General features: G+C 42.2%; 1 protein-coding gene across 3 annotated transcripts in view; it reads right to left on the bottom strand.

Annotated features, from left to right (window-relative positions):
* Nucleotides 1-1,094: 1,094 nt before the first annotated feature.
* The window catches only part of Ildr2 (immunoglobulin like domain containing receptor 2), a 63,503-nt gene continuing 42,673 nt past the window's right edge, over nt 1,095-21,924 (bottom strand). For all 3 annotated transcript variants that reach the window (XM_070034172.1, XM_070034174.1, XM_070034173.1), the window contains 4 exons: nt 14,349-14,462; nt 10,053-10,269; nt 8,380-9,067; nt 1,095-7,045 (listed from right to left, as the gene is read on the bottom strand). In XM_070034172.1, coding sequence (XP_069890273.1) covers nt 7,010-7,045; nt 8,380-9,067; nt 10,053-10,269; nt 14,349-14,462 — 1,055 coding nt within the window. In that variant the 3' untranslated portion in view covers nt 1,095-7,009. The remainder of the gene's footprint in view (nt 7,046-8,379; nt 9,068-10,052; nt 10,270-14,348; nt 14,463-21,924) is intronic.

Here is a 21,924-nt window from a genome sequence, read left to right as displayed (position 1 = left end):
GACTTTTATTTAGATCTACAAAAACAGTTTTCTTTTTATAGTATTTAAAAGTATTCTACCAACAGATCAGCACTAACAAATCCTGCATTTAGAGAAAATATTTCAAAATGAAGATCTAAAATGTAAGGGGGGAAGAGACATGTAGAAAAGTAGATCTGGAAGAAAACAAGGGAAGAGATGGCATTGTTCAAAAAGAATTGTACTCCTTACCTGACTTATGTAAACCCTCTGTACATCACCTTTACAATGAAAACATTTAAAAACTTAAGAAAAAGTAGATGACTCTAAATCTACACACACACATTACTATGTGTGTATATATATAAATATATATATGTGCATATGTATTTCATGTATATAGGTATATATATGTGTGCATATGTGTATTTATATATGAAAAACAAAGTCAGCTAAAGCACAGACAACATGGAAGTCCTGAAGAGGTATTCAGAGTTAAACTGTTTCAGAATCTAAGTTAAACATACATGTTAATACTTTAATTACTGACAAGAATTAAGATCAGATCTCCAAGCAAGGACAAGTTTTCTATTCACCAAGGACCTTAAAATCTGGGATTCCCCAGACAAAGCCTGACCATCAGGGAGGATGAATAGTTCCCTGAGGTACTTATTAATTCTTAGGCTAACAAAGGTTTTTAATTGCATTCTCTTAATTATAGTGCTGTGGTATTTCTCAAATCTCTTCAGAACTTAAAATGTCCTCCCACGAAGAGCTTCCTTTGTCCCATTCCCAAGTAGAATTTCTATCAGGCAGAGGCTGGTTTTCCTTGTGAAAATAAGCCAGGTACAGATGTACCACACTGTCCAGCCCCCATTGCCTCCTCCATTAGAGTGGTAACAGTGCCAACAGAATGTACGCAAGCCCCATCACTAACGTCTGCACAAACACACATTATGCTCTGTTGGTTCCTCTCTCTCCCATAATCCCCTGCTACTCATTCCTCTATACCATAGTACTTACCATATTCTGAGGAAGATGTGTGCTACATTCATGACTTTTCCTAGCAGAGACCCTCTAATGGCAGATCATCATGACCCACCGGCATTTTAATGATGAGTTCTTGATAACAAAAGTAGGTGAAAATGCTTTATTTAATTTAAAACATTACAATCAAATTCACTTTGTAAATCTGACATAAAAATATATAGATAGATAGATGGGCAACAGTGACAGGAACGATTCCATTTTGATGTCACAGACAAGGCACAAAACAACTGGGCAGGTGACTCTTAGGAAGCAGATTTCTGCTCCTCTTGGGCTCGTGTCTTCTCTGCTTATTCTTTATTCCCACATGTGTCACATTTAATATTTTTTGTGAATCAAGTAGGTTTTCTTACAGTCAAGGAAAGGGAAGCTCTGTGTCTTTTTAGCCTTTCCAGAAGAAATGGGTCAATCCACATCTACCTTATGTCCAGCCAGCCCCACTAAGACATTTCTAACGAAACTTGTAATTAAACTATTACACCTTTCTCCTCCTCCCCTCCCTGTCTCTCTTCCATGATCTGACTCAGTTCTACCAACAAATCTAGAAATAGGGTGAAGATGCCAGATATTTTTCTTCCTAAGCAGCTCCCGCCCCCAAACCTGCAATTCCAAGTCTAGAAAAATCTGTAGTTTGGCTCTCTTCAAGGATTGCAAAGGCTTCCACATGTATTTGTGAAAGTCCTCTTCCCTTGAGAGCATGGAGGCTGAAAATAAAGCTTTCCTTCAGGAAAGCTGCTCCTCCTCAGAGACAGCTTCCAGGAATGGTCTTGGATAGATGAAGGAGCAGGGGTCTGAGTTCAGAGCTTCATGCCATTGATGACACTAAGAGTGAACATTGAGTTCCGGACTCTTCTCACCATATATCTTGCTGTAAAGAGAACAAGCCAGAGTCCAGTCCCTCAGGCATTGTAGAAATTGAAGAGAACCCTAGACAAAAGACTTGGCACTATGACTTTCAAAGTCACTTCACTGTAAGTAAATCACTCAGCTTTTCAACCTCAGATTTTCGTTCTGTATGAGTGGATAACATTCACCTTGCTTCTGCATGAGGCTTCATGGAAAAACAAATAACAATGCATGTGAAAGTGGTCTTTAAACAGTAACATATCATAAAAATAATACATGTATTATTAGTTCTGACCATTACATCACCCTTAGGCAGTGCTAAAGCTCAGGCTTTTGCTTAAAGTTAACCTTGTTCAGTGTTACCCTTCCTCTACTCTGATATTAAAAGCCGCTTATTTCCAGCTTCATTAACCATTTTCCTGCGTGACCAGGAGGTAGGATCCTGTCAGGAAAAGAATTAAGCATTTCTTTCTTCTGGGGCTATAAGTACCTGGGCTATTATTGAAGTGAATTTGGATTTCTATATTCTATGTTTATAAATCAACTTCCAATTCCTGTAAGACTCTGGCAGCACTTAAATCTCATTTTGGAAGGAGTTATACATGAACTTGGTTACCCATTTTGGGCATTAAGGTGGACATGATATTAACTAGCAAGGCTGATCATTTGCATGCTGTAATGATGATTTACACCTGCAATTTCTCCAATGGCCTCCTTTCTTTCTATTTATGATCTAAGTTTTGTTCAGAATGGCATTGAGGGAATGAGAAAATTACCTGCAATTCTTGTTGTCTGATCTGAGACTGTCACAACAGATTACTACTCTGGGAGTGGGAACATCTAGAACAGGCTCCTAGAGAGAGCTCCTAATTTCTTTTTCTCACATGTACAGGGATTTCCTGTACTGGACTCTGGTGAACCAATCTTCAGGGTCATAGCCAGACAGCTGGGTGCCTCACTGCTGCCAGCACCAAGGGCTTGATAAGAAACCTCACTTAGATATCTGGAGAAAAATATTCTATCACCCCAGGGAGCCTTAGGGTTAGCTGCTTGAGATGCAGCAGAGGCATGGTTCAGAGCAACACTTCCCAAATGCATCTGATGACAGATCTCTCCCAAGATGCTGGTTCAGAGCATAAGCCCTGATATAAGACACACCTAATCCATCTCCAAGGCAGGGTCCCCAAATGCCTTTTAAATGGCAGCAATAAGTAATTTTCATGATTTGAGGCAACACTGATCCAGCAGGGAAGATCTATAGGTTGAGAGTCTAAGGATCCAACAAACTTCAGACATCACTAATAGGTTGATACTTTCTCCATCTATTAAAGGGGAGGGCAGATACCAAAGACAATATCTGTTAGCCCAGCCTCTCTCAAAAGCTGCCTAAGATCCAATCAGATTTTTATGTAGAGTTTGCAGACTACTAGTAATACATAGTGATGTGGCTCTGAGCCTTGGGCTTGGGTGGCTGTCCCTTCCCACCTGAGTGTGCCCAGTCCCGTGCCAAGTACAGAGTGAGGAAAAGGTGGGGAGGGGTTACCACCTCTCAAGTGAGAACTGCCTGTATTAGGTAAGTGGGCGGTGATATGTTGAGCAACAAGGCTGAGCCCCAAGGGAAGCAGATACTGAGTACTCATCAATGTGTTCGGGTGGAAGAGCTCATACACACGTCCTGGTCCATGGTAACGGTCCCCAGCTTCCTAGTGAGGGTATGTATGGCCTAGAAAAGTGGTCCATCCACCAGGGGACACTTCCCATCACCTGCTTCCACACTCCCTCCCCCACCTCATCCTGACTCAGCTGTGACTCACAGGTACACACAGCAGCCCCTGCATCATCTTTCTGGTTCCCTGATGCTCGTCCACCCTGTCCTAGTTTACTTCTTTTCAGTTCAGACTTTTGAAGATTGGCTTTTTGGATTATAGGCATATTTTTATATGAATGAACACACATACCACATAAATATCAAAATATTCCCATTTAAATTTTATAAAACATTTTAAATCTCTGAGTTTATTGTAAAGTATCCATAACACTATTTCCTATTATATGAATAGAATCTCCTAATTCTTTTTTGGGCACGTCTTCTTCTCCCTATAAATTGGAGGGACATATAACCTCCCCACTTAGTGGACAGAGAACATATCTCTCTCATTACACAAGACTGTTCTATATCCAGTAAAACCAGGAAGGAAGCTAACATGTATAGGCACTTCCTATTCAGGACATGCTATCAAGAGGGGAAAAAAGGAACATTTAGCACAAAGTCACAGGCACCAAAGATAGGTAAGTTTTACCTTGTCTATTCAGCCCTATTCCCTGTCCACATATCCAGAAACAACTGCTTTTTCTCTCTACTGAAAAGCCAGAGTGATTCATGCAGCCCTACAGAGAACCTGGTTCCCATCCCCACTCAGGTTATTCCATTAGTCTACCATCTTCTTTGCATTTTTAATTGTCAGTCTATAGTTCCGTTATCCTTGGAATTGGAGGTTTCCAATTTTAATAATTCTTTTTCATTGTTCTCCTCAACCTTTCACCAAAATCATATATGCCCCTGGCTTAAAAGAGCAATATATTTGGTCTCTGCTGCTGGTGCTATGGGGCTCTTTGGTGGTGAGAAGCCTGTCACAGTGCTCAGTGTACAGTAATAATAGCTACTGCAGCTATCCAGTATTCTCCAAAGTTGCCTGAGCAAGGTGAAATCCAAAGCTGGTGACTAAAAATGATGTTTTTTCATATTGAATTGGGGCCCAAACAGACAGACCAGACCTAGGTTTTCTGAGGCCAGGGACACCAGCAGGTCTAAAACTCAGCACCAAGGTTATGGCTTGTGTCTTCCAGCCCTTGGACGTGCCAGCACTGGGCTGAACTGTCCTCCTGTTTGTTCTAAGACAGGCCAAAGCAGCCATGAAGTCCTTGGTAAGCCAATTCTCCTCCAAGCAACAATGCCAGCTCATCTCTCCAACTTTCACCCAGCAGATTATTTATAACATCACACAGGTAGGGTTTTAAAAAAATATGTCATGAAGTACAATGGGTACTAGTGGAATGGTACTCTGAGCTCCAGTCAGATAGCTCTGGAGAAGACCAAATTGAAGTGGACCAATCTTCTTCAGAGGTAATGTAGACCTGTAAGTAAGAAAATGACCACTTGCTAGATTAGGGGATGGCAAGATGAAGCATCATCATCCTCCAGAGATTTGACCCAAACATGTCCCACCATGGAGTTAAAAAACAACTGTGATGGAAATTTCCACAGCAGAGCAAAAGCTATGATCAAAAGTCTGTAAAAGAAATTGAAGCAGGTGAGACATTTAAGGTTGAAGGGATTCAGGAATGAACATGGAAAAAGCTCCATTCTTGAAGAGAAATGAGCATAGAGTGTGAGCCTGACTTTCATGCTTCCAGTAAGAAAACACAGTTCAGGATGGGCTCAGCTAGGCATTTCTTCTGTTTGTCTTGGATGGGCACTCATATGCTTACAACCAGCTGAGAGTTGATAAGCTGCTACATACAGTGACATGGGTAACTAGGATCTTTTCTCTCATCATGCAGACGGAAAAATGGTAGAATGTCCCACAGCAAAGTGAAAAGTCCATCCACCCTAGTGGTGGTTGCAAGGTCCTCAGGGACACAAGAGTGGAAAGATGCACTAGAATTTTCAAGCTTCTGCTTGCTTTACTTATGCTGTTGGGTCATTGGCCAAATCAAATCACAAGGCCAACTCCAGATTCAGAGTAGGAAGATAAAAAGATTGCACCTCTTAAAAATGAAGATGGAAGAGTCTGTAGCCACTTGTGTAGCAATCTACACAAATTACCAAATCCAGAGAGTCTAGCTTTGGGGATTTAGGAGAAAAAAAATCTACCATTTTAGCAAGGATAGCAACCAAGTGTTCCTTGCTAAGAAAGCAATATCCTTCATTTCCCCAAAGCATCTATAATGGCAGTCATGTGAAGCCAAGAGATGCAGGCTCCACATCCCTGGTTTCCTGTGATGGTGGAATCAGGATAGCAGAAACAACTCCTGGTAGATGAATTACAAATCTAGAAAAGACTGAGTGGTGTTGGTGGGGAAAATGGCCCACATTCAAAATATAAGGAGACAATATATTATTTTCCACTTAAGTCCTTTCTTATTCCTCATGTTGCATTATTTCTTTCTCTTCTTTTTCTCCCTCTTCTCTTTCATGTGCATATTGTATGCACTTGTCAAAAGCACCTGATTACAACCTCATCAGAGTGCAGAGGGAAGCTAAAGTGTATGTGTGGCACCGGCCTGTGCAAAGCCCATTAAGGGAAAAAGAGTTCTTAAAGTCCAGACTTGGATGTCAATATGTACAGCAGAAAGAGAAAAAGCAGATTACATCTTCAGAATGGAATATATATATGTGTGTATATATGTATGTGTGTATATATATGTATATATATACACACATACATATATACATATATATATATATATATATATATATATATATATATATATATAGTCACTTAGCTTTTCAAAATGCTCTACTCTGTTTTGTCCAAGCACTTAAGAACCATGATTCAGAACAGCAAATGGAAGTCATTCCAGTGATCATCCAGGAGGTCACCATTATTGAGCTTACCAAAGGCCCTTCTGATTTTGGTATAACAACAGTTGTTCACTGGTGACTGGAATATGATGAGAATAAATAATATATTTTACTTTGAAGTAATCTTCCCTTATCAACAGAAGGCCTTCTAATAGTATTAAATTTGTCTGGCACTAAGCATAGCACAGGAGGTTTAGAAAAGCATACTGTGGGTGTAGACCATTTCTGGAGATGAGTAGTTCAGAGCTAACTGCCTTCCAGAAGTGGATGTGGAGTCCTGGTTCCACTAAGAAAGGAGGTATGCAGGACAAGATCTGGGTGGAAACTCTGAATATGGATGTTCTTACACGTCTCTTGTTTTCTTGATTCATTTCTCATGTGAGTTAGATGGGCTCTGAGGTTTGGCATCAGCCTCCTTTAAAGGATGCCCCTTATCCCTTGCCAAAATAGAAAGCAGAAAATCTTCCAAGGTGGTGTCTGAGAAAGTCCCGGGCCTGGTGGCTGTTAGAGCTGTATCTTGTCCTCAGCCCATCCACATGTCATTTCTAGTCCTCTAGAGTTCCAGAGAGAACATCAGACCACAAGGGACATCCTTGTTGGAAAGTCACTCTGGGGAAAAGCAGAAAAAGCACAACATGAAACTACAAGCTGCATAAATAAAGCAACAGATTAAAAATAATTCAAAGTTTACAAGAAAAGAAGAAGAAGGAGGAGGAAGAAGAGGAGGAGGAGGAGGAGGAGGAGAAGAGGAGGAGGAGGAGCCAGTGCACACATGCACACACGCGCGCGCACACACACACACACACACACACACATACACACAAGATGGGCAGAATAATTCTGGGTTGTGGGCTATTTTAGAAACTTAATGAGAGTTACAAACCCTCACTCAAAGGGGCAGGCAGGACATGGGGAACACATGTACACAGACCACAGAAGCCAGGTAAAGGCATGTGGTAACACCTGCATGATGCTAAATGCTTTTCAAAGCTAGTCATACTAAGCATAGTGGCTTGTGCCTGTAATTCCAGCTATGTCGGAGGCAGAAATTAGGAAGATTGTGATTCAAGGCCAACCTGAGGTAAAAATGTTAGCAAGACCTCTCTGTTTCCACTATAACTCAGAGTGATGGTGCATGTCTAGGAGAGTGTTCTGAGGCTGGCTGAGCAAAAAGTCAGACTTTCATCTGATAAAAAAGGGGGGGAATAAAAACCTAAAAGTAAAACTAAAACGGGGTGAAGGCTGGGAAAGTAATTCCTGTTATTCCAGAGTGCCTACTGAGCAAGTAAACTACAAGACTCAAAATAGTAATCATAAAGCTGAGCCAGGTTCACACCTGTAATCCTAGCACTCAGGAGGCCGAGATCTGAGGATGGAGGTTTGAAGATAGCCAGGGTGGGAAAGTCCATGAAACTCTTATTCATCTCCAATAAAACTCAGACCAAAGTGGTGCTGTGGCTCAAGTGGTAAAGCACTAGCCTAGAGCACCAGGGAAAGCACCCAAACCCTAAGTTCAAGCTCCAGGCTGAGAGACAGAAGAGAGAAGAGAGGAGAAAGGAGAGGGAGGGGGTAGAGGGGCGAGAGAGGGGAAAGAGGAGAGAGAGGAGAAAGAGAGGAGAGAGCGCGGGCAAGCTGGTCAAATGTAAAATCTACACGGGGCCTACTTTCTGCCTTTAAGGGGAAAAAAAATTTCCTCCTGCCCCATCTTCCCAAGCTTAATTTCCTTCACCTGACCTGGGAGAGCAAAGAACCTGGGTCTACTTAACATCTGTGGGCAAATTCTTCAAAGCAGGACAACTGGGCCCGCTTAGCCTGGCCCTCCATCCGGGGATGGTGGGGGTGGGGGAAAGAGGTGTCTTTCCACTTGGTCCTTCCCCTGGCCCACCCTGGGGACAGTGACACTGCCATGCTGCGAAGAGCGGCCGTGCAGGACGCGGGCTCACCGTTTTCTTGGCCGGCTCCTTCTTCCTCCTCTTCTCTGAGTTGCTGTGGTAGGGCAGGTCCCGGCCCCGGTAGGACGGCCCCCGGCTCAGCTCCAGCTCGCTGTAGGGTGGCAGCGTGTCCTCGGCGGCGTCCTCGTCGTCGTCGTCGTCGGCCTCGGGCGCGGCCGCCTTGTAGGTGGACGGAGGGGACCAGGCATAGTAGGAGGCGCTGCGCTGGCTGAGCTGCGCGCTCAGCTTGGACGGCGTCTCCAGGCTGCCCCCGCGGCTAGGGGCCTCGGGCCGCGGCTGGCGCTCCAGCACGCTGCTCAGGTATGAGTGGTCGTACTTGGGCGCGGTGCCCGGCGTCCGGCTCACCAGGCGCGGCAGGTGCGCGTCGTCGGCCGGACGCCGGCGCGGGGGGCTGTAGGACCAGCCACGATCGGCGTCGGTCAGGGGTTCGCGGCTACGGCTGCGGCTGCGAGGGCCGTAATACTCCTCCAGGGAGCCATCCTGGTAAAAGCCCCCGTGCGCCCGCGACTCCGTGCGTTCGAAGCGGCTGCCGGCCCGGGCCTCGTGGCTATTGCCATTGGCACGGCGAGGGCGCTGGCCATAGGAATCAGCGAAGGCCGCCAGCTCGTCCATGGACACGGCTGGCACCCCGGTGGCGAAGTTCTTCCGGGACAGCATCTCTGATTTGGAGCGCTGTTGGCTGTGGATAGAGCCCAGGTCAGTGAGTGCATGGGTTACCGCATCTGGAGCAAACCCCTGCCTGTCTGGCGTGCAAGAGTGAGCTTGAGACTGCCCTGGAAAAGCCCACAGAGACGAGGGCTGGAGGGGAGGTCTGTCCCACACTTTAGATCTGTCTAGTGGGGGGGGGGGGCAACCTTTCCCTCTCATGATGGAGTTGTGCAGCTAGAAGTACTTTTGTCTATAGAGCCCTGAAACACACAGGAATTTCTAATTGACATGATGTGTCCTCGGGTTGACTGCCACATGTCTCTGTTCACTCATCCCCCGTGCTACAGTACGTCGCAATAGTTATAACTATGGCCCTACAAGAATGGAATATTTGGTGACACACAGACAGGGCTATTTCCCCCACAAAGCCAAGGGCCACCTTTCACTCTTAAAGCAAGAGGCTAAAGGAATGCCTACCGTTGGTAAGAGAAAGGTGATACCCTTGCTGCCCTTCAAAGTGGACGGGTGCATGGTGATAGGGCCATTCAGAGGGAAGCAGCCACAAGTAACAGGGTTAAAACTTAGCCTCTCCAATTCTCTGGTCTCACCACCTTGGTTCTAAGTTTCTGTTTCCTCCTGACTAGAAAGAAGATATTAACAGAATCTCCCTTTTAGAATTAGGAGAGATACATGATAAAATGATGGCATTTAAAGTGATTTGCTTTTTGCTATAAGAAATGATAAAAACAACATTATAGAGATGATGGTTGAGAATTTTAAAAGGTTACAGGGTAAAATATATGAGGAAGGCAAATATGATGTCAAGGTTCATTAAAGGGACTTGAATGATCACTTACTCTGGCACAGGGTGCCCCCAGAGTGTAGTCAATGTAAGAAGGGGGCATTCCAGGGCCTGTAGAAAGGATGTAGCTGAATGAATGGAAGACAGATAATAGCATACAACAGTGGTGTCAGGTTTGCCCTGCCTTCCACTCCTTCCCTCTCACCACCATCACCTGTGCCTGAAGCTGTCCTGATCCTCTTCATTATATTCCATGGCAGTGGGTCCCCGGCCTGCTCCACTGCTGCCTCCCACGACACCTGACCAGTAGTCAGGATTACTCTCCAAGTCCCCGGATACAGGGAACTGTTTGCTTCGCATCTGATGGTAGGACTGGCGGAAATTGCTATCCTCTTCATGAAGGGAGCTGAGTTCTGACATGGCATTGTTATCTGCAGAACAAAAACCAGGCATGACAGGAGTTTCTACAAGTCTGCAGAAAGGGATAGGACTGGGGGTTCCAGAAACTCCTGCCTGAGAGTCTCAGCCCTTAAGGTGGGCTTCAGACATGCATTACTAGTATTTGTGCTCCTAGCTCAACAGGAACTGGCTTCAGCTCAAACTCGACTTGCTTACAGAGAGGGAGGCTTCCTACATGCTCTGTTCTTGGAATAGGAGGACAATTGTTTTTGTTCCACCTAAGGCACTCTTCCCAGAACCTGACCCACTGCAGCTGGTTCCTTAGTACATCATCATCCTTGTTCAAATGTCTTCCTTTGTCTTGTCTAATTCTGTTGTGAGCTGTGATGATCCCAGGCAGGTTGAGCCAAAAGAGGCAAAGAGAATCCGCCTCTTCCCTACTGCCAGCCCAGTCCCAAGATGAGGCCTTTAGAGCCAATACTGCCAGCAGGCTTAGAGAAACCCCATTCTACCCTCCTGTAGTGTGCTCCTCCCCACAAAACAAGAAGTCAAGATCAAAGGGAAGTACAAAGGGTCATTACACCTCCCTTTTAGACCATGCTTATCTGGAAATCTAGACAATTTTGCCCCAGTGGCACCAAGCCTACTTCCATGACCTAGGCAGACCCCTTTCCTTCCCCCAAAAGAATCCAGGTATGTGTGGCCAGGCAGCTGTTTGGGGGTGTGAGAAGCAAAGTGGATGGGAACGTCCATATGTCCTGTGGGCTGCAACTTCGGTTTTGGCCCCAGCCTAAAAATGTAAAGGGGATGCATAGTTACAGCTTTTCTCATTTCCTAAGTAACTTTTGCAAAAAGCTACTTAGGAACAGGGATTAGAGTAACAGTCTGGAAAGAATTTGAGAAAAAAACTATTTATAGAAGTTAGAAATATATTGAATTTCAATTTATTTGAAAAACAAATCTAGTGAACCTATTTGCAATGTAACTGAATCCATTTGTTTTCTAAAGTCTTTCCATTAAGACTTCAAAAATATTATTAAAAACAACAGTTACTAGGTTTAAGGCCTGGCTGTTGAGGGAAAGGTAAGCCAAGAGAAGTTGTAGGGAGCACAAATGTACGTCTCCGTTTCCCTTTTGCGTCCCTGCCCTGTCCTCTGCCCTGTCCTCTGCCCTATCCTTGGAAAACCCCAGGAACAAAAGGAGGGGGTCCTCCTTCCATTACAGTACTGACTTCCCAGTTCCTTATCAACAGAGACACTGCATTTACCATGAGTTTCATTCACTCTAATCATATAATCCACTGGACTTGAATTATAATCTCATTTTTTTAACTTTCAACACTCTCAAGAATAGTTGTGTCTATTTTAAGAGAAAATAACTCAAGATTAATAAAATCTAGAACATTCATTTTCTTTTGACTCCCATGAATTCATTTCCTGAGAACCATGAAGAAAAGAAATTTAAAATGTGCCAAAATAGTCCGCTGAAAAACAATATTGTTGGCTCAGAACATTTTTGAACTTCAGGAAATACCTAATCTTTTCATTTCTGCAGATAGAAGGGCTATCACTGTTAGATCATTCATAATAACTAAAATTTCTGCTAAGTTGAATACAGATATCAATAAAAGAGCTAAGGAATAAACGTTTCAATCTTTGTGAGTCAAACCAGCATGACTGTTCAGTTCTACCATTTAGCATGCAAGAAGTCACAAAAGATACCTAAATGAATTGGTATGGCTGTGTTCCAATACTATTTATAAAAACAGAAAATTGAAATATCTTTGGCCCAGGAAACATTGTTTTCTGACCCCTGCTCTAGGAGTTCCCAGATTAAATAGCCAGGAGCAACCCACCATCTATAAGGGCAAGTTAAAGGAGGGTAATAATGGGTAGCCCATTCATGAGCTTGGACCTCCAGCTCCCAATTATTTTTTAATATATATATTTTATTGTAAAGATACTGCACAGATGGGTTACAGTTGCATGAGTAATGAGTACATTTCCTATTAAGCATTGTTACCACCTCCTTTGTTTTTCCCTTACCATCCCTTCCCTCCCCACCTCTCCAATATTTCCCTCCCCTCCCCCAAGTTGTAAAGTTCGTTTTCAACAGTGTTTTGTACATCTCATTGTTACAATGGGTCAACCTGTATCCTTATTTCAGCATTGTGTTATTTCCCTTCCCCTCCCCAAATAAGAAAAATATATACAAGATACAGGGCACTGGAATCAAATAGAGTGAAAATAGGGATTATACTATGGGTGAAGAACATACAAAAGAAACAAAAAATCACACAGTACATTGTAAGCACATTAAAAACAATAGCAACAAAGATAAAACCTCTTGTGTCCCTATCTTGGGGTTCATTTCGCTTAGCATCATCTTATATGGTCATATGTACATCAGCTCCCAATTCTTACAGAATCTATGTCTCCCCTGTCTGAACATAAAGCCATAAGATCCATTTGATAATGAGATCTGTCCTAGGTCTTTGCTGTTCAGAAAAAGAATGAACCTCCTGAAGTAGACTGAACTACATTCCTGCCTCATTCTGCACGGTTACTGTGATGACAACCTGCAGGTGCCAGGCAGGCTGGGTTCCAGTCCTGGCATTGGCCTTGAGTTAGTTTTTCATCTTGCCTCCCTTTCCTCCTTTGTAAAATGAAGGAGGCAGATACTGTTACTTCAGAGTCTCTTCTAGTTCCAGTAGTCTGCAGCCCTACAAATAAGAAGTCTATGGTTTTAAGAGGGACTACAGGCATTCACAATTTATGGCACAAAGATCATGAGACTGGGAATCTTGAGAACTGGATTCTACTCCTGTTTTTGTCACAGCACTCTTCTAGTTTTTGTTTTCTCGTCTGTACATATTACAGGTAGATAATCTGAGGACTGTATCTAAAGGCTCTCTTGGCTCTACAAGTCCACTACCTTATGCCCAGCTGTCACACTGGAGACTCTTAATCAAAGTAGCCATTCAAGAGACATCACTCAAATTAAAATCCATTCTTTACTCTGATCTCTGATTTCCTGCCCTGGCTTGTCCTTGATCCCTGATGCTCCTTGTCTCGGGTCCCTTTCAGAGATCCATGACAACACTGTTACAACTAGCTTGTCAAGAGCAGTGACATCTGCATTCCTGACATTCCAATCTGGAGATGGTCTTTTTATAGTCAGGGCGGTGGGAGGATGCAGCAATGGATGCAACACAGACAGGATGAATTTAGCATTGCAAACTGGGTGGAATATGTTGTCCTTAATCTGAATAAAGCTTCTCTAGTCTGGGACTGTTTCCCCAACAACTCCATCAAGTCTCTCATTGGTTCCAAGAGAGTAAGGTTCAAAGAAAGCATGCAGTGACCTCACTACCACGCCTGCCAGCGCCCCCTGATAATTAGCCCATACATGTCAGGCCTGCCCTGTTCTGCCTCCCATGATAGACAGTAATTTGGAAGCTACCCTGAAGAATCAGCTGTGTCAGCTGCAGAGTCTCCAAGGACTCTGGGTAAGTTAAGAGTTGGGGCTCTGCCACTCACTGACTTAGTAATTAAAGAGTTCTTTGATAAGAGGATCAGCCTCTTTGCTCAACCCTCAATCTCTATGGTTGAGCATCTTTTCCCAGATTCATCTGCCAGACTTGTTCTTTCAATCTCATTGGGACCTCCATGTTGCAAGCCAGCAACTGAGTTGTTCAATATCAGAGCCCTTGGTATTGGGGAGAAAAATGATATGGAAGCTTCACATCTTAAGTTACTATCTTTTAAAAAGGGAAGCAGGGAGTCCATTATAATGAATCACTTCAAACTCCAGAATCACATTACCTCAGTAATCAACACTGCCCCACAGTAAGACCTAACAACATTACCTCAGCAATCAACATTGACCCAGGGAAAGGCATAAACCAAGGTACTTGACTGCTCCACCATTTATATAAAAAACGCTTTTGTTCCCTTCTGGATACTCAAAAGCTAGTTTCTTCAGTGGAGTCCCCAGCACCTCTGCTAGTTCTGACTCTGCAGGCTCAGGGCTGCCAAGTTTGATAACCAACAGGATTTAGCTACTAAATCCTTCAGGATGCACAGATCACATGAAACTAACAGATGCTCACATCTGCCTCTCATCCTTCTGGCTGGATCAAACTGAGCCAGCTCCTTCTCGACATAGTACAGGACCTTCATGGAGTCTCTCTCTTTATCAGCTTGGATCCGGTAACCTTTGCGAACTGTTAAGAAAAGCACAAGAAGGTTAGCAGGAAATAAAAAGAAACCTAAAGGAAGATATCAGGAAAAGTAAACCTCCAATCATTTTTACCAAGTAGAAAACATAACTCCCATTTATAACAACTCATTTTAAAATGACCTAGAAATAATAATCTATCCTTACATACATCAAGGGGCATACCTGAGGTTCCCCTTGATTGGAGGGTGACTCTGGAATAGATGAACCTGAAGGTCAATAACAAAACCTTTGGAATATTTTCAGTCATCTGTTACCTTCTTCTTCCTAACTTCTGACCTCCTACAGCTCCACTTAAAGCTCATCTTCTCAGAGCTTTTGAGTTTCAAGATAGGGTTAGACCCATACTAAAAAAGACCACTTTTAGATTGACAGCACATGTCACTCCACAGTCTGAGGTTCACACCTTCACTTGGTAGGTGCCTGAGTAACAGAAACAGATCCCCAAATATCTGGGACATTGACAAAGGTGGTGTGAAAGCCTTTAGTTGCCAAGGAGATGGCACAAAAATTCTCTGAACTAGGTGGTACATGCTTAAGAACTAATATTAGATTATAGGCTATATACACAGTGGTACAAAACAAGATGCACAACACATGGGTTTCTAATCATGGTTCCATTTTATTTCTTTAGCATTTTCCTTTTAGGAAAAGAAACAGCATATTTTAGACATGATTAATTCAACCTGCTGCTATGTAGTTATGGGCAGGTGTTATTTTCAGGGTTTAATAAAAAGCAAAGCTAAAGCAGGAAAGATAATACCACATTCCATAGCTCCAGCACTCACATTGTCAGACAAAAGGGGTTTAAGCCCCATCTCATTTAAGTCTAGTCCAATGCCAGCCCCAAGCATGATCAGACAGCAGGCCTAAAGCACAGCATGAGAAAGGAAAAAACAGAATGTGAATGAAAGGAATGATGAAATGGGGATGGAACAATAGTGATAATTAGATAACATTTACTTGGCACCAAAATGTGCTAGGTACTGTGCTAAATGTTTGCATGAATGATTGTTTCTCTGCACCTCTCAAGGAAGTACTGCCAGCAGCTACATTCTGTGGTTGGAAAACACTGGCTCAAAAGATTTTCATAGCTTGTCTAGGAATAATTAGGAAGAAACAGGGCTGGAACCAATTAGTTGGACTGATTGAAGTTTAACTCTGTTAGAACATTTTGCCTTTCTACAGCCTAGGGGAATAGATAGTATTGGGGGAGAGTGGGAAGGAGTAGATTGAAAAAGACAAGAGAACAAAATTCCACAGTAGGAAATGCTCTTGGGTGTCGGATGGAGTATGTGGCCCTTCAACTTGGTCCTTGTCCTGACTTCTGGTTACTGAGACTGTACTATGGAACATAAATGAGCAATCTGACAAATATTTAAAGGCAACACACAAATGTCTGAACCTCCAGGAAAAGTCCTGCTTTATAGTCTCTGGATATATTACACTGAATGTGGACAAAGCTCTTCTTAAGTTATTTTCATGGATGATTAAAATATAAAATTCCACAGCACTCTAATCACAGGCAATGAAGACAGAAGTCGCCCACACAGCCCTTTGCAGGTGCACTGATTTTCCATCTGAGAATATACTGGGAAGTCCACATCCATCTCAAATTGTGCAATGACTTAGAAAAATGTATTGAGTCTCAGCACATACCATTTTGTGGCATCTTTTCCCAGAGGTTAGATCCAAAACCCTTCTGTGGAAGCAGTTATTAGCAGAAATTTTATTTATCACGCCACACATTTTTCCATCTTTGCAGAGGCGTCTACAGAGTAGTACAGACAGTTCAATTAAAATGCAATTATCCCACGGAAGTGTTATGTCTGTTCTAAGGCAGTTATGTCTAATGGATGAGGTGCAGGATTGGGAAAAAGGAAATAGGGCATCTTGTAATTAAGGGACCTCCAATAAAGACTTATCAGGATTCAGTTTTCATTTAATTGCTTCAAAAAGAGAGGGCAACTAAGACCAATCAATAGGGTAATTTGAGCTCTTTGTAATTATTAGGGGTAGTTTAAAATACTACCCCTTCCAAAAGGCTTTCTCTAATGCTCATATTCTGTCTCTGACTTTTTTTCAATCTTTTCCCTAATCTATAAGTTATTTGAACTTTTATCATGGCTCTTAATATGTTTTAGTTTGTGTCAAGTTATTTATATAAATGCCAAATCTTCTCAAAGATTTTTTTAAGGGACAATCTTATCGCGTGCCTAGGGACTGTGCTTTGCATACAGTGGGCCCTTAATGAGTGTTCATTGAATTATTGGAAGCCTGGGAATGGAATGGGGTTAATGATGTCTTTGGATAGAATATTTTCAGTAAACTATCCATCTTTAGACTATAAACTCCCTGGCACATTACAGACACTCAAAACACGTATGCCCAAAGGAATGAATGGAAGTATGAGTGGATGAATAAACAGAACCTGGGAGCCAAAAGTAAATTTCATGGATTACAAAGTATAACATATGAAGCCATGTGGTTGGCTTATTATAAAATTCTGAACAGGAAGGAGGAAGTTTGAATGGTAGCTTGAACAAACAGGTAGGTTTGGATAAGTTTTGTGGTTATTACTATTGCTTCTTTTCTAAGAATCCTAGCATGACTATAGGCATTGGGGAAGAAGCTTATTCTACCTGTAGCAATGGATTTATTCAGGTGTTCTTGATATGTAAAGCACTTTTATGGAACTCAATGATGCTGAGATAAAGATTGGGGGGTGGTATAAGTGGTTGGTATAAGGAACTATGGACCAGCTATCTCCTGGGAAAGAGATAGCAACTATACAGAGCAGCAGCTGGAAGATCATTAGTTAATTGTAACTTTAGATTTTTAGAGCTTAGATTGTTTTCTATATCACTAGAAAAAAATTATACTCCTCAAGATTCAAATTTGATTATTATAGGTCTTTGAAAAGTTACAATAACTACAGCCACATGGGAAGATGGGAGTTTTATCTTTAAGTACTGGCATTATAAAGATACTTGGCTATGCTAGATACTTCTCAGTCACAGCAACCCATGATTTGAAGAATTCAAATTTCTTTGTCAAAAAAGACAAAGGCAAACCATGGATCTTTGGGGGCATCATCCATTTGGTTATAGTAGATAAAAGCAATTCTCCCATTAAAAGTTACAGGAGCTTTTGTAAGTGGTACGTTGTGTCTAAGTTATTCTCCTGTTCTGGTAGAAACTGGCTCTGTGCCACATATATACTCAAGAGCATATAAATCACCAAGTAACTTTTCTTTTCTTTTTTTTTCTTTTCTTTTCTTTTTTTTGTCAGTCATGGGGCTTGAATTCTGGGCCTGGGCACTGTTCCTAAGCTCTTCAGCTCAAGGCTAGTGCTCTACCACCTGAGCCACAGCGCTACATCTGGTTTTTTGAGTGGTTTATTGGTGATAAGAGTCTCACAGCCTTTCATGCCCGGGCTGGCTTTGAACCATGATCCTTAGATCTCAGCCTCCAGAGTAGCTAGGATTACAGGCAAGAGCCACCACACCTGGCCAGGTAACTTTTCTTGATCCCTTTTCTCCAAAGACAAGATTTTACATTCTGACCCTCTGTTACACAATAGTCTTGTCATATGCTACTTCATATTTTCTGCTACTTCATATTTTCACAAGGTCCCATCAACCTCCCTGCAAGGCTATAAATTCCTTGAGGGCAATGAAAAATTGTAAGCATCCATGGAATGTTTCCTGATTAGAAAACATATGGTGTCAGGTTGATTTTTATCTATAATTTGTCTGAAGATCAAAGAACTCTCTTATGCATGTGGCAATATCTTCATAAAAAATATCCTCGAATACTGGCCAAAATCCAGCAGTTCTGGAAATGATTTTTTTCCTGATGATGTTTCAGTTAAGGTCAATGGATGATTTATTTCTGCTTTCAAATTTGGTGTGGTCCAAGTCATGTAGTTGGTGAGGCTCCTCATACTTCAGCTTTGCCAACTTTGACTTTACAAGGTATAATTCCCATTAATTTCAAACTACAATGTCAAAAATGCCTATTGTTAAAAAATTGAGCTGGGGGTTAGAGGCATGGCTCAGTTGGTAGAGGGATAGCCAATGAGCAAACATCAGGGACCAAGTTCAAATCCCGGTCTCACAAAAAAGAAGAAAGAAAAGAAAAGAAAAAATTTGAACTGTTACTTCTGACCCAATTAAGGTGTAATTAACTTCTCTTTTACAGGGGAAATCCAACTTACAAAATTTGAGTCGGGGGAAAAAAACCTCTGAGGTAGACTTCCATGGATAGAGCCTTGTTCTTCCTGTCCTATCTTAATGAGCTAAATAAAGCTGTTTGTGGATGATGGAACAGCTGCCAGATTCCACCCCCAGGGTGACAGCAGCTCAATTGTGGGAGAAGTGATTCTTAAAATTTACATATTCTCTGTATACGTACAGTAGGCATATATATAGACATATCCTTATTAATTTTGAAAATGACATTTCAAAACCCTACTTGACTAGTCGATTATTTTGTAAGAAGAATGAGCAAAGTCCAGGGAGACTGAAATAAGATGGATTAGATCCAGGCAGAGAGTAGATATGGAAAGAACTAGTAGGAGATAATTGCCCTAAGCGAGGTAGAAGGTAGCAGCAGAGACTAGGATAGTTGCCATAGAAAAGGAGGAAAATAAGCCAAATCGAGGTTATTCTGCATTACAGTCTGAAGGGCTCAGTGACCAACTAGATAAGAGAAGTAAGGGATACAGAATAAGGATGGGTTTGGGCTGCTAAATGGAACTTGATGCCAACCACTAAGAATCTGAGTTGAAGTAGAGAAGCAGTAGTTGAGTTTAAATGTCTGCAAGACATTCAGGTGGAGATGTCCAAAGGGAGTTCCAAATATATTACTAAGGAGCACAAGAGCTCCTTAGTAGCCAGTATTTGGAGAGCTAGGCAGAAAATCCAAGGCAGTGTTGAGAAAGGCGAAGAAAGATGATTGAGCCTGGGGTGACAAATAAAGGGGTAAGAAATTAAGAGAAGTAAGGAATCCATTGGATTGAGCAACAAAGCAGTCTTGACAACAGGTGTTTTCTGGAGTGGTGAAAGCAAAAGCAAAATGGGAAGTAACTGAGGTAAGAGTAGAAGCAATAGGGACATTAAATATGCAAAATTCTTTCAGGCAGTTTGGCTGTAAAGAGGAGAAAGGGACAGGGAAACAACACCAGAAGACTACAGGATGTTTTGCAAATAGCTGCTCTATTCTAATGGGAGAAATCTGAGCATCTCTCAAATGTTGATAGGGCAAAATCACCACACATGGAAAGGCTGGAGCAGTGAGGTGAGAACAGGGTAGAAGCTGATTAGGGAATAGGGAACCTTGACAAAGCTTAAATGGATAGGGTTAGAGCAGAATAAGAGCCTGTTTTCTTTTCTTGTAACATAGAAGACAGTTACTATTACAAATAATGGAAGAATGAATCAGGTGCCTCTTCTTCCATAGAGCCAAATGGTTATACTATATATAGCTCATCAAAGATGCTTATTATACTGTGTTCAAGAGAGTATTGTGGACAAATGTAATCTGAAAAATTACTGTTGCTACATGATTACCTTACAATTGGCGTGGCATACTAAATTTACATTTTTATAAATCAGCATTCTTAACATTTTTAGCATTCTTTAAAGAATAACCTACATTGGCATAATACACCTTTCGTAAAGAAAAATTAGCTGCATGCTAACACTAATGCTGTCCATGAGACCATGAGAATAGTGAGGTGCCTTTGGAGACCATGAAGAGCTCCGTTCTGACTCAACCAGACAGCGATGACATGGGTCACAGACTAGCTGTTGTCATGGCAACACTGGTTGGTATCTTTCCTCTTTTTCCTTGCTAATGGAGCCTTACTTTGTTCACTTCCTAAGGTGAATGGATGGTTGTTTAGGCCTAAAAAGTGAGTTTTGACAGTTCCAGCCTATCTGGCTTAAGAATGGGCATGGGACATAGGTGTGGCTGATAGAATTGCAAGGATGGGGACACAGAAAAGTTTTTTTCACTCCTAGACAAAGTGGCACAGGATTAAGCACATCTTCTTCTATACCTGAATGAAATTAATATCTGAAAGTGCTTTCATCAACAAGGAATCCTGAGGCAACCAAGACAATAAGGACAGGGGATGAGCTCAGGATACAGTACAGAAGACGGAAATATGTCCTGCAGGATGACACTAAACTGTTCAATGTCCTTTCTTTGAGAGCTCTTGTGAAATGAAAGAGTACATTTTCCTATTTTCAATAAGCCACTCCTAGGTATAGTTGGTTAGTATGGGGACAAAATAATTAAATTTCAACAAGAAAGAACTCTGAAAAGAATGAAAACAGGAAAAAGGAAGTGTTTGTCAGCTTCTGAATAAAAATAATTTTATTATGATTATCCTTTAAATTAAACAGTAAGGACAATGGGGTTATACTGAGAAGGAAGGAAAGAGAAGATGGGGAGAGAAAGAAAGTAGCAAACAGAGAATTTGAGACAAGCTCCATTAATGTCTCTCTGGCCCACTCCTTCCTTTGGACTATTGGATTATACTGTCTTTATCTCTTGAATTCCCTGTGCACCCTTGATCATTAACTTTTCTCTGTCTGTGAGTCATTCCTAGCCTCAGACGTCAGAATTCTACTAATAGTTACAGAGAGAGACAAACACAAATACCATTTACTCATTGAGGAGAGCCAGTCCTTCTACAGACAGGTGTTGGCCATTCATTACATAGGCTACATGCCCTTTCCCTCCACCCACTGGAGGCCATGCAGAGCTCTCCAGGGAAGAAGCATCTGTTTCACTATCTCTTCTGGCTCATCCACTTGCAAGACTTGAAATATCAATCCACTACACATACAACCTTCACCTTCACTACCCCTCAGTAATCCTGCTCAATTACCTCTAGGAAATCACCTCAATTGCCTCTATATTTTCTCCCTAGTTTGCCCTTCCACATGTACTCCCAACCATGGCACTAATTCATCATGTTCCATATAGAGCTATTCTTCACTCAAACCAGTTCTCTTATCTGTACCACTAGACAACTTGGGTTCATCATGAAGCTTCCCTTTCTTTTATTGCCTAACCCCTCATTGCTTTTTTCACAACTGCTTTTCTCCCAAATGCAAAGACATTTCAATTCCCACAGTCTCCATTACAAACCAGATACTCAGATAACACAGCTGAACCACCTCAGTCAGATCTGAGCTTGTAGTCTCTGGCCTACTCCCTCATATTTACTCCTCATCCTGCCACCTCTCCACTCAGAAGTCTGCCCAGGGTGGCTCCCATCTGCTCACTCCACCAAACCCTAGCTCTTCTGGAGGGATTTCAAGGCCCTCCCTAAGCTAGCTTCGCCAAATCCTGCCATCTTCTTCCAGGCACTGCAACAAGTTTGATACTATCAAACATTTATATTATGTTTTTCCAGCTCTAGGATTTCAGCAT

Source organism: Dipodomys merriami, unplaced genomic scaffold, assembly GCF_024711535.1.
Source record: "Dipodomys merriami isolate MVZ:Mamm:240054 unplaced genomic scaffold, mDipMer1.0.p SCAF_24, whole genome shotgun sequence".
NCBI classification, from domain to species: Eukaryota; Metazoa; Chordata; class Mammalia; order Rodentia; family Heteromyidae; genus Dipodomys; species Dipodomys merriami.
This window is presented reverse-complemented; position numbering and strand designations above follow the sequence as displayed.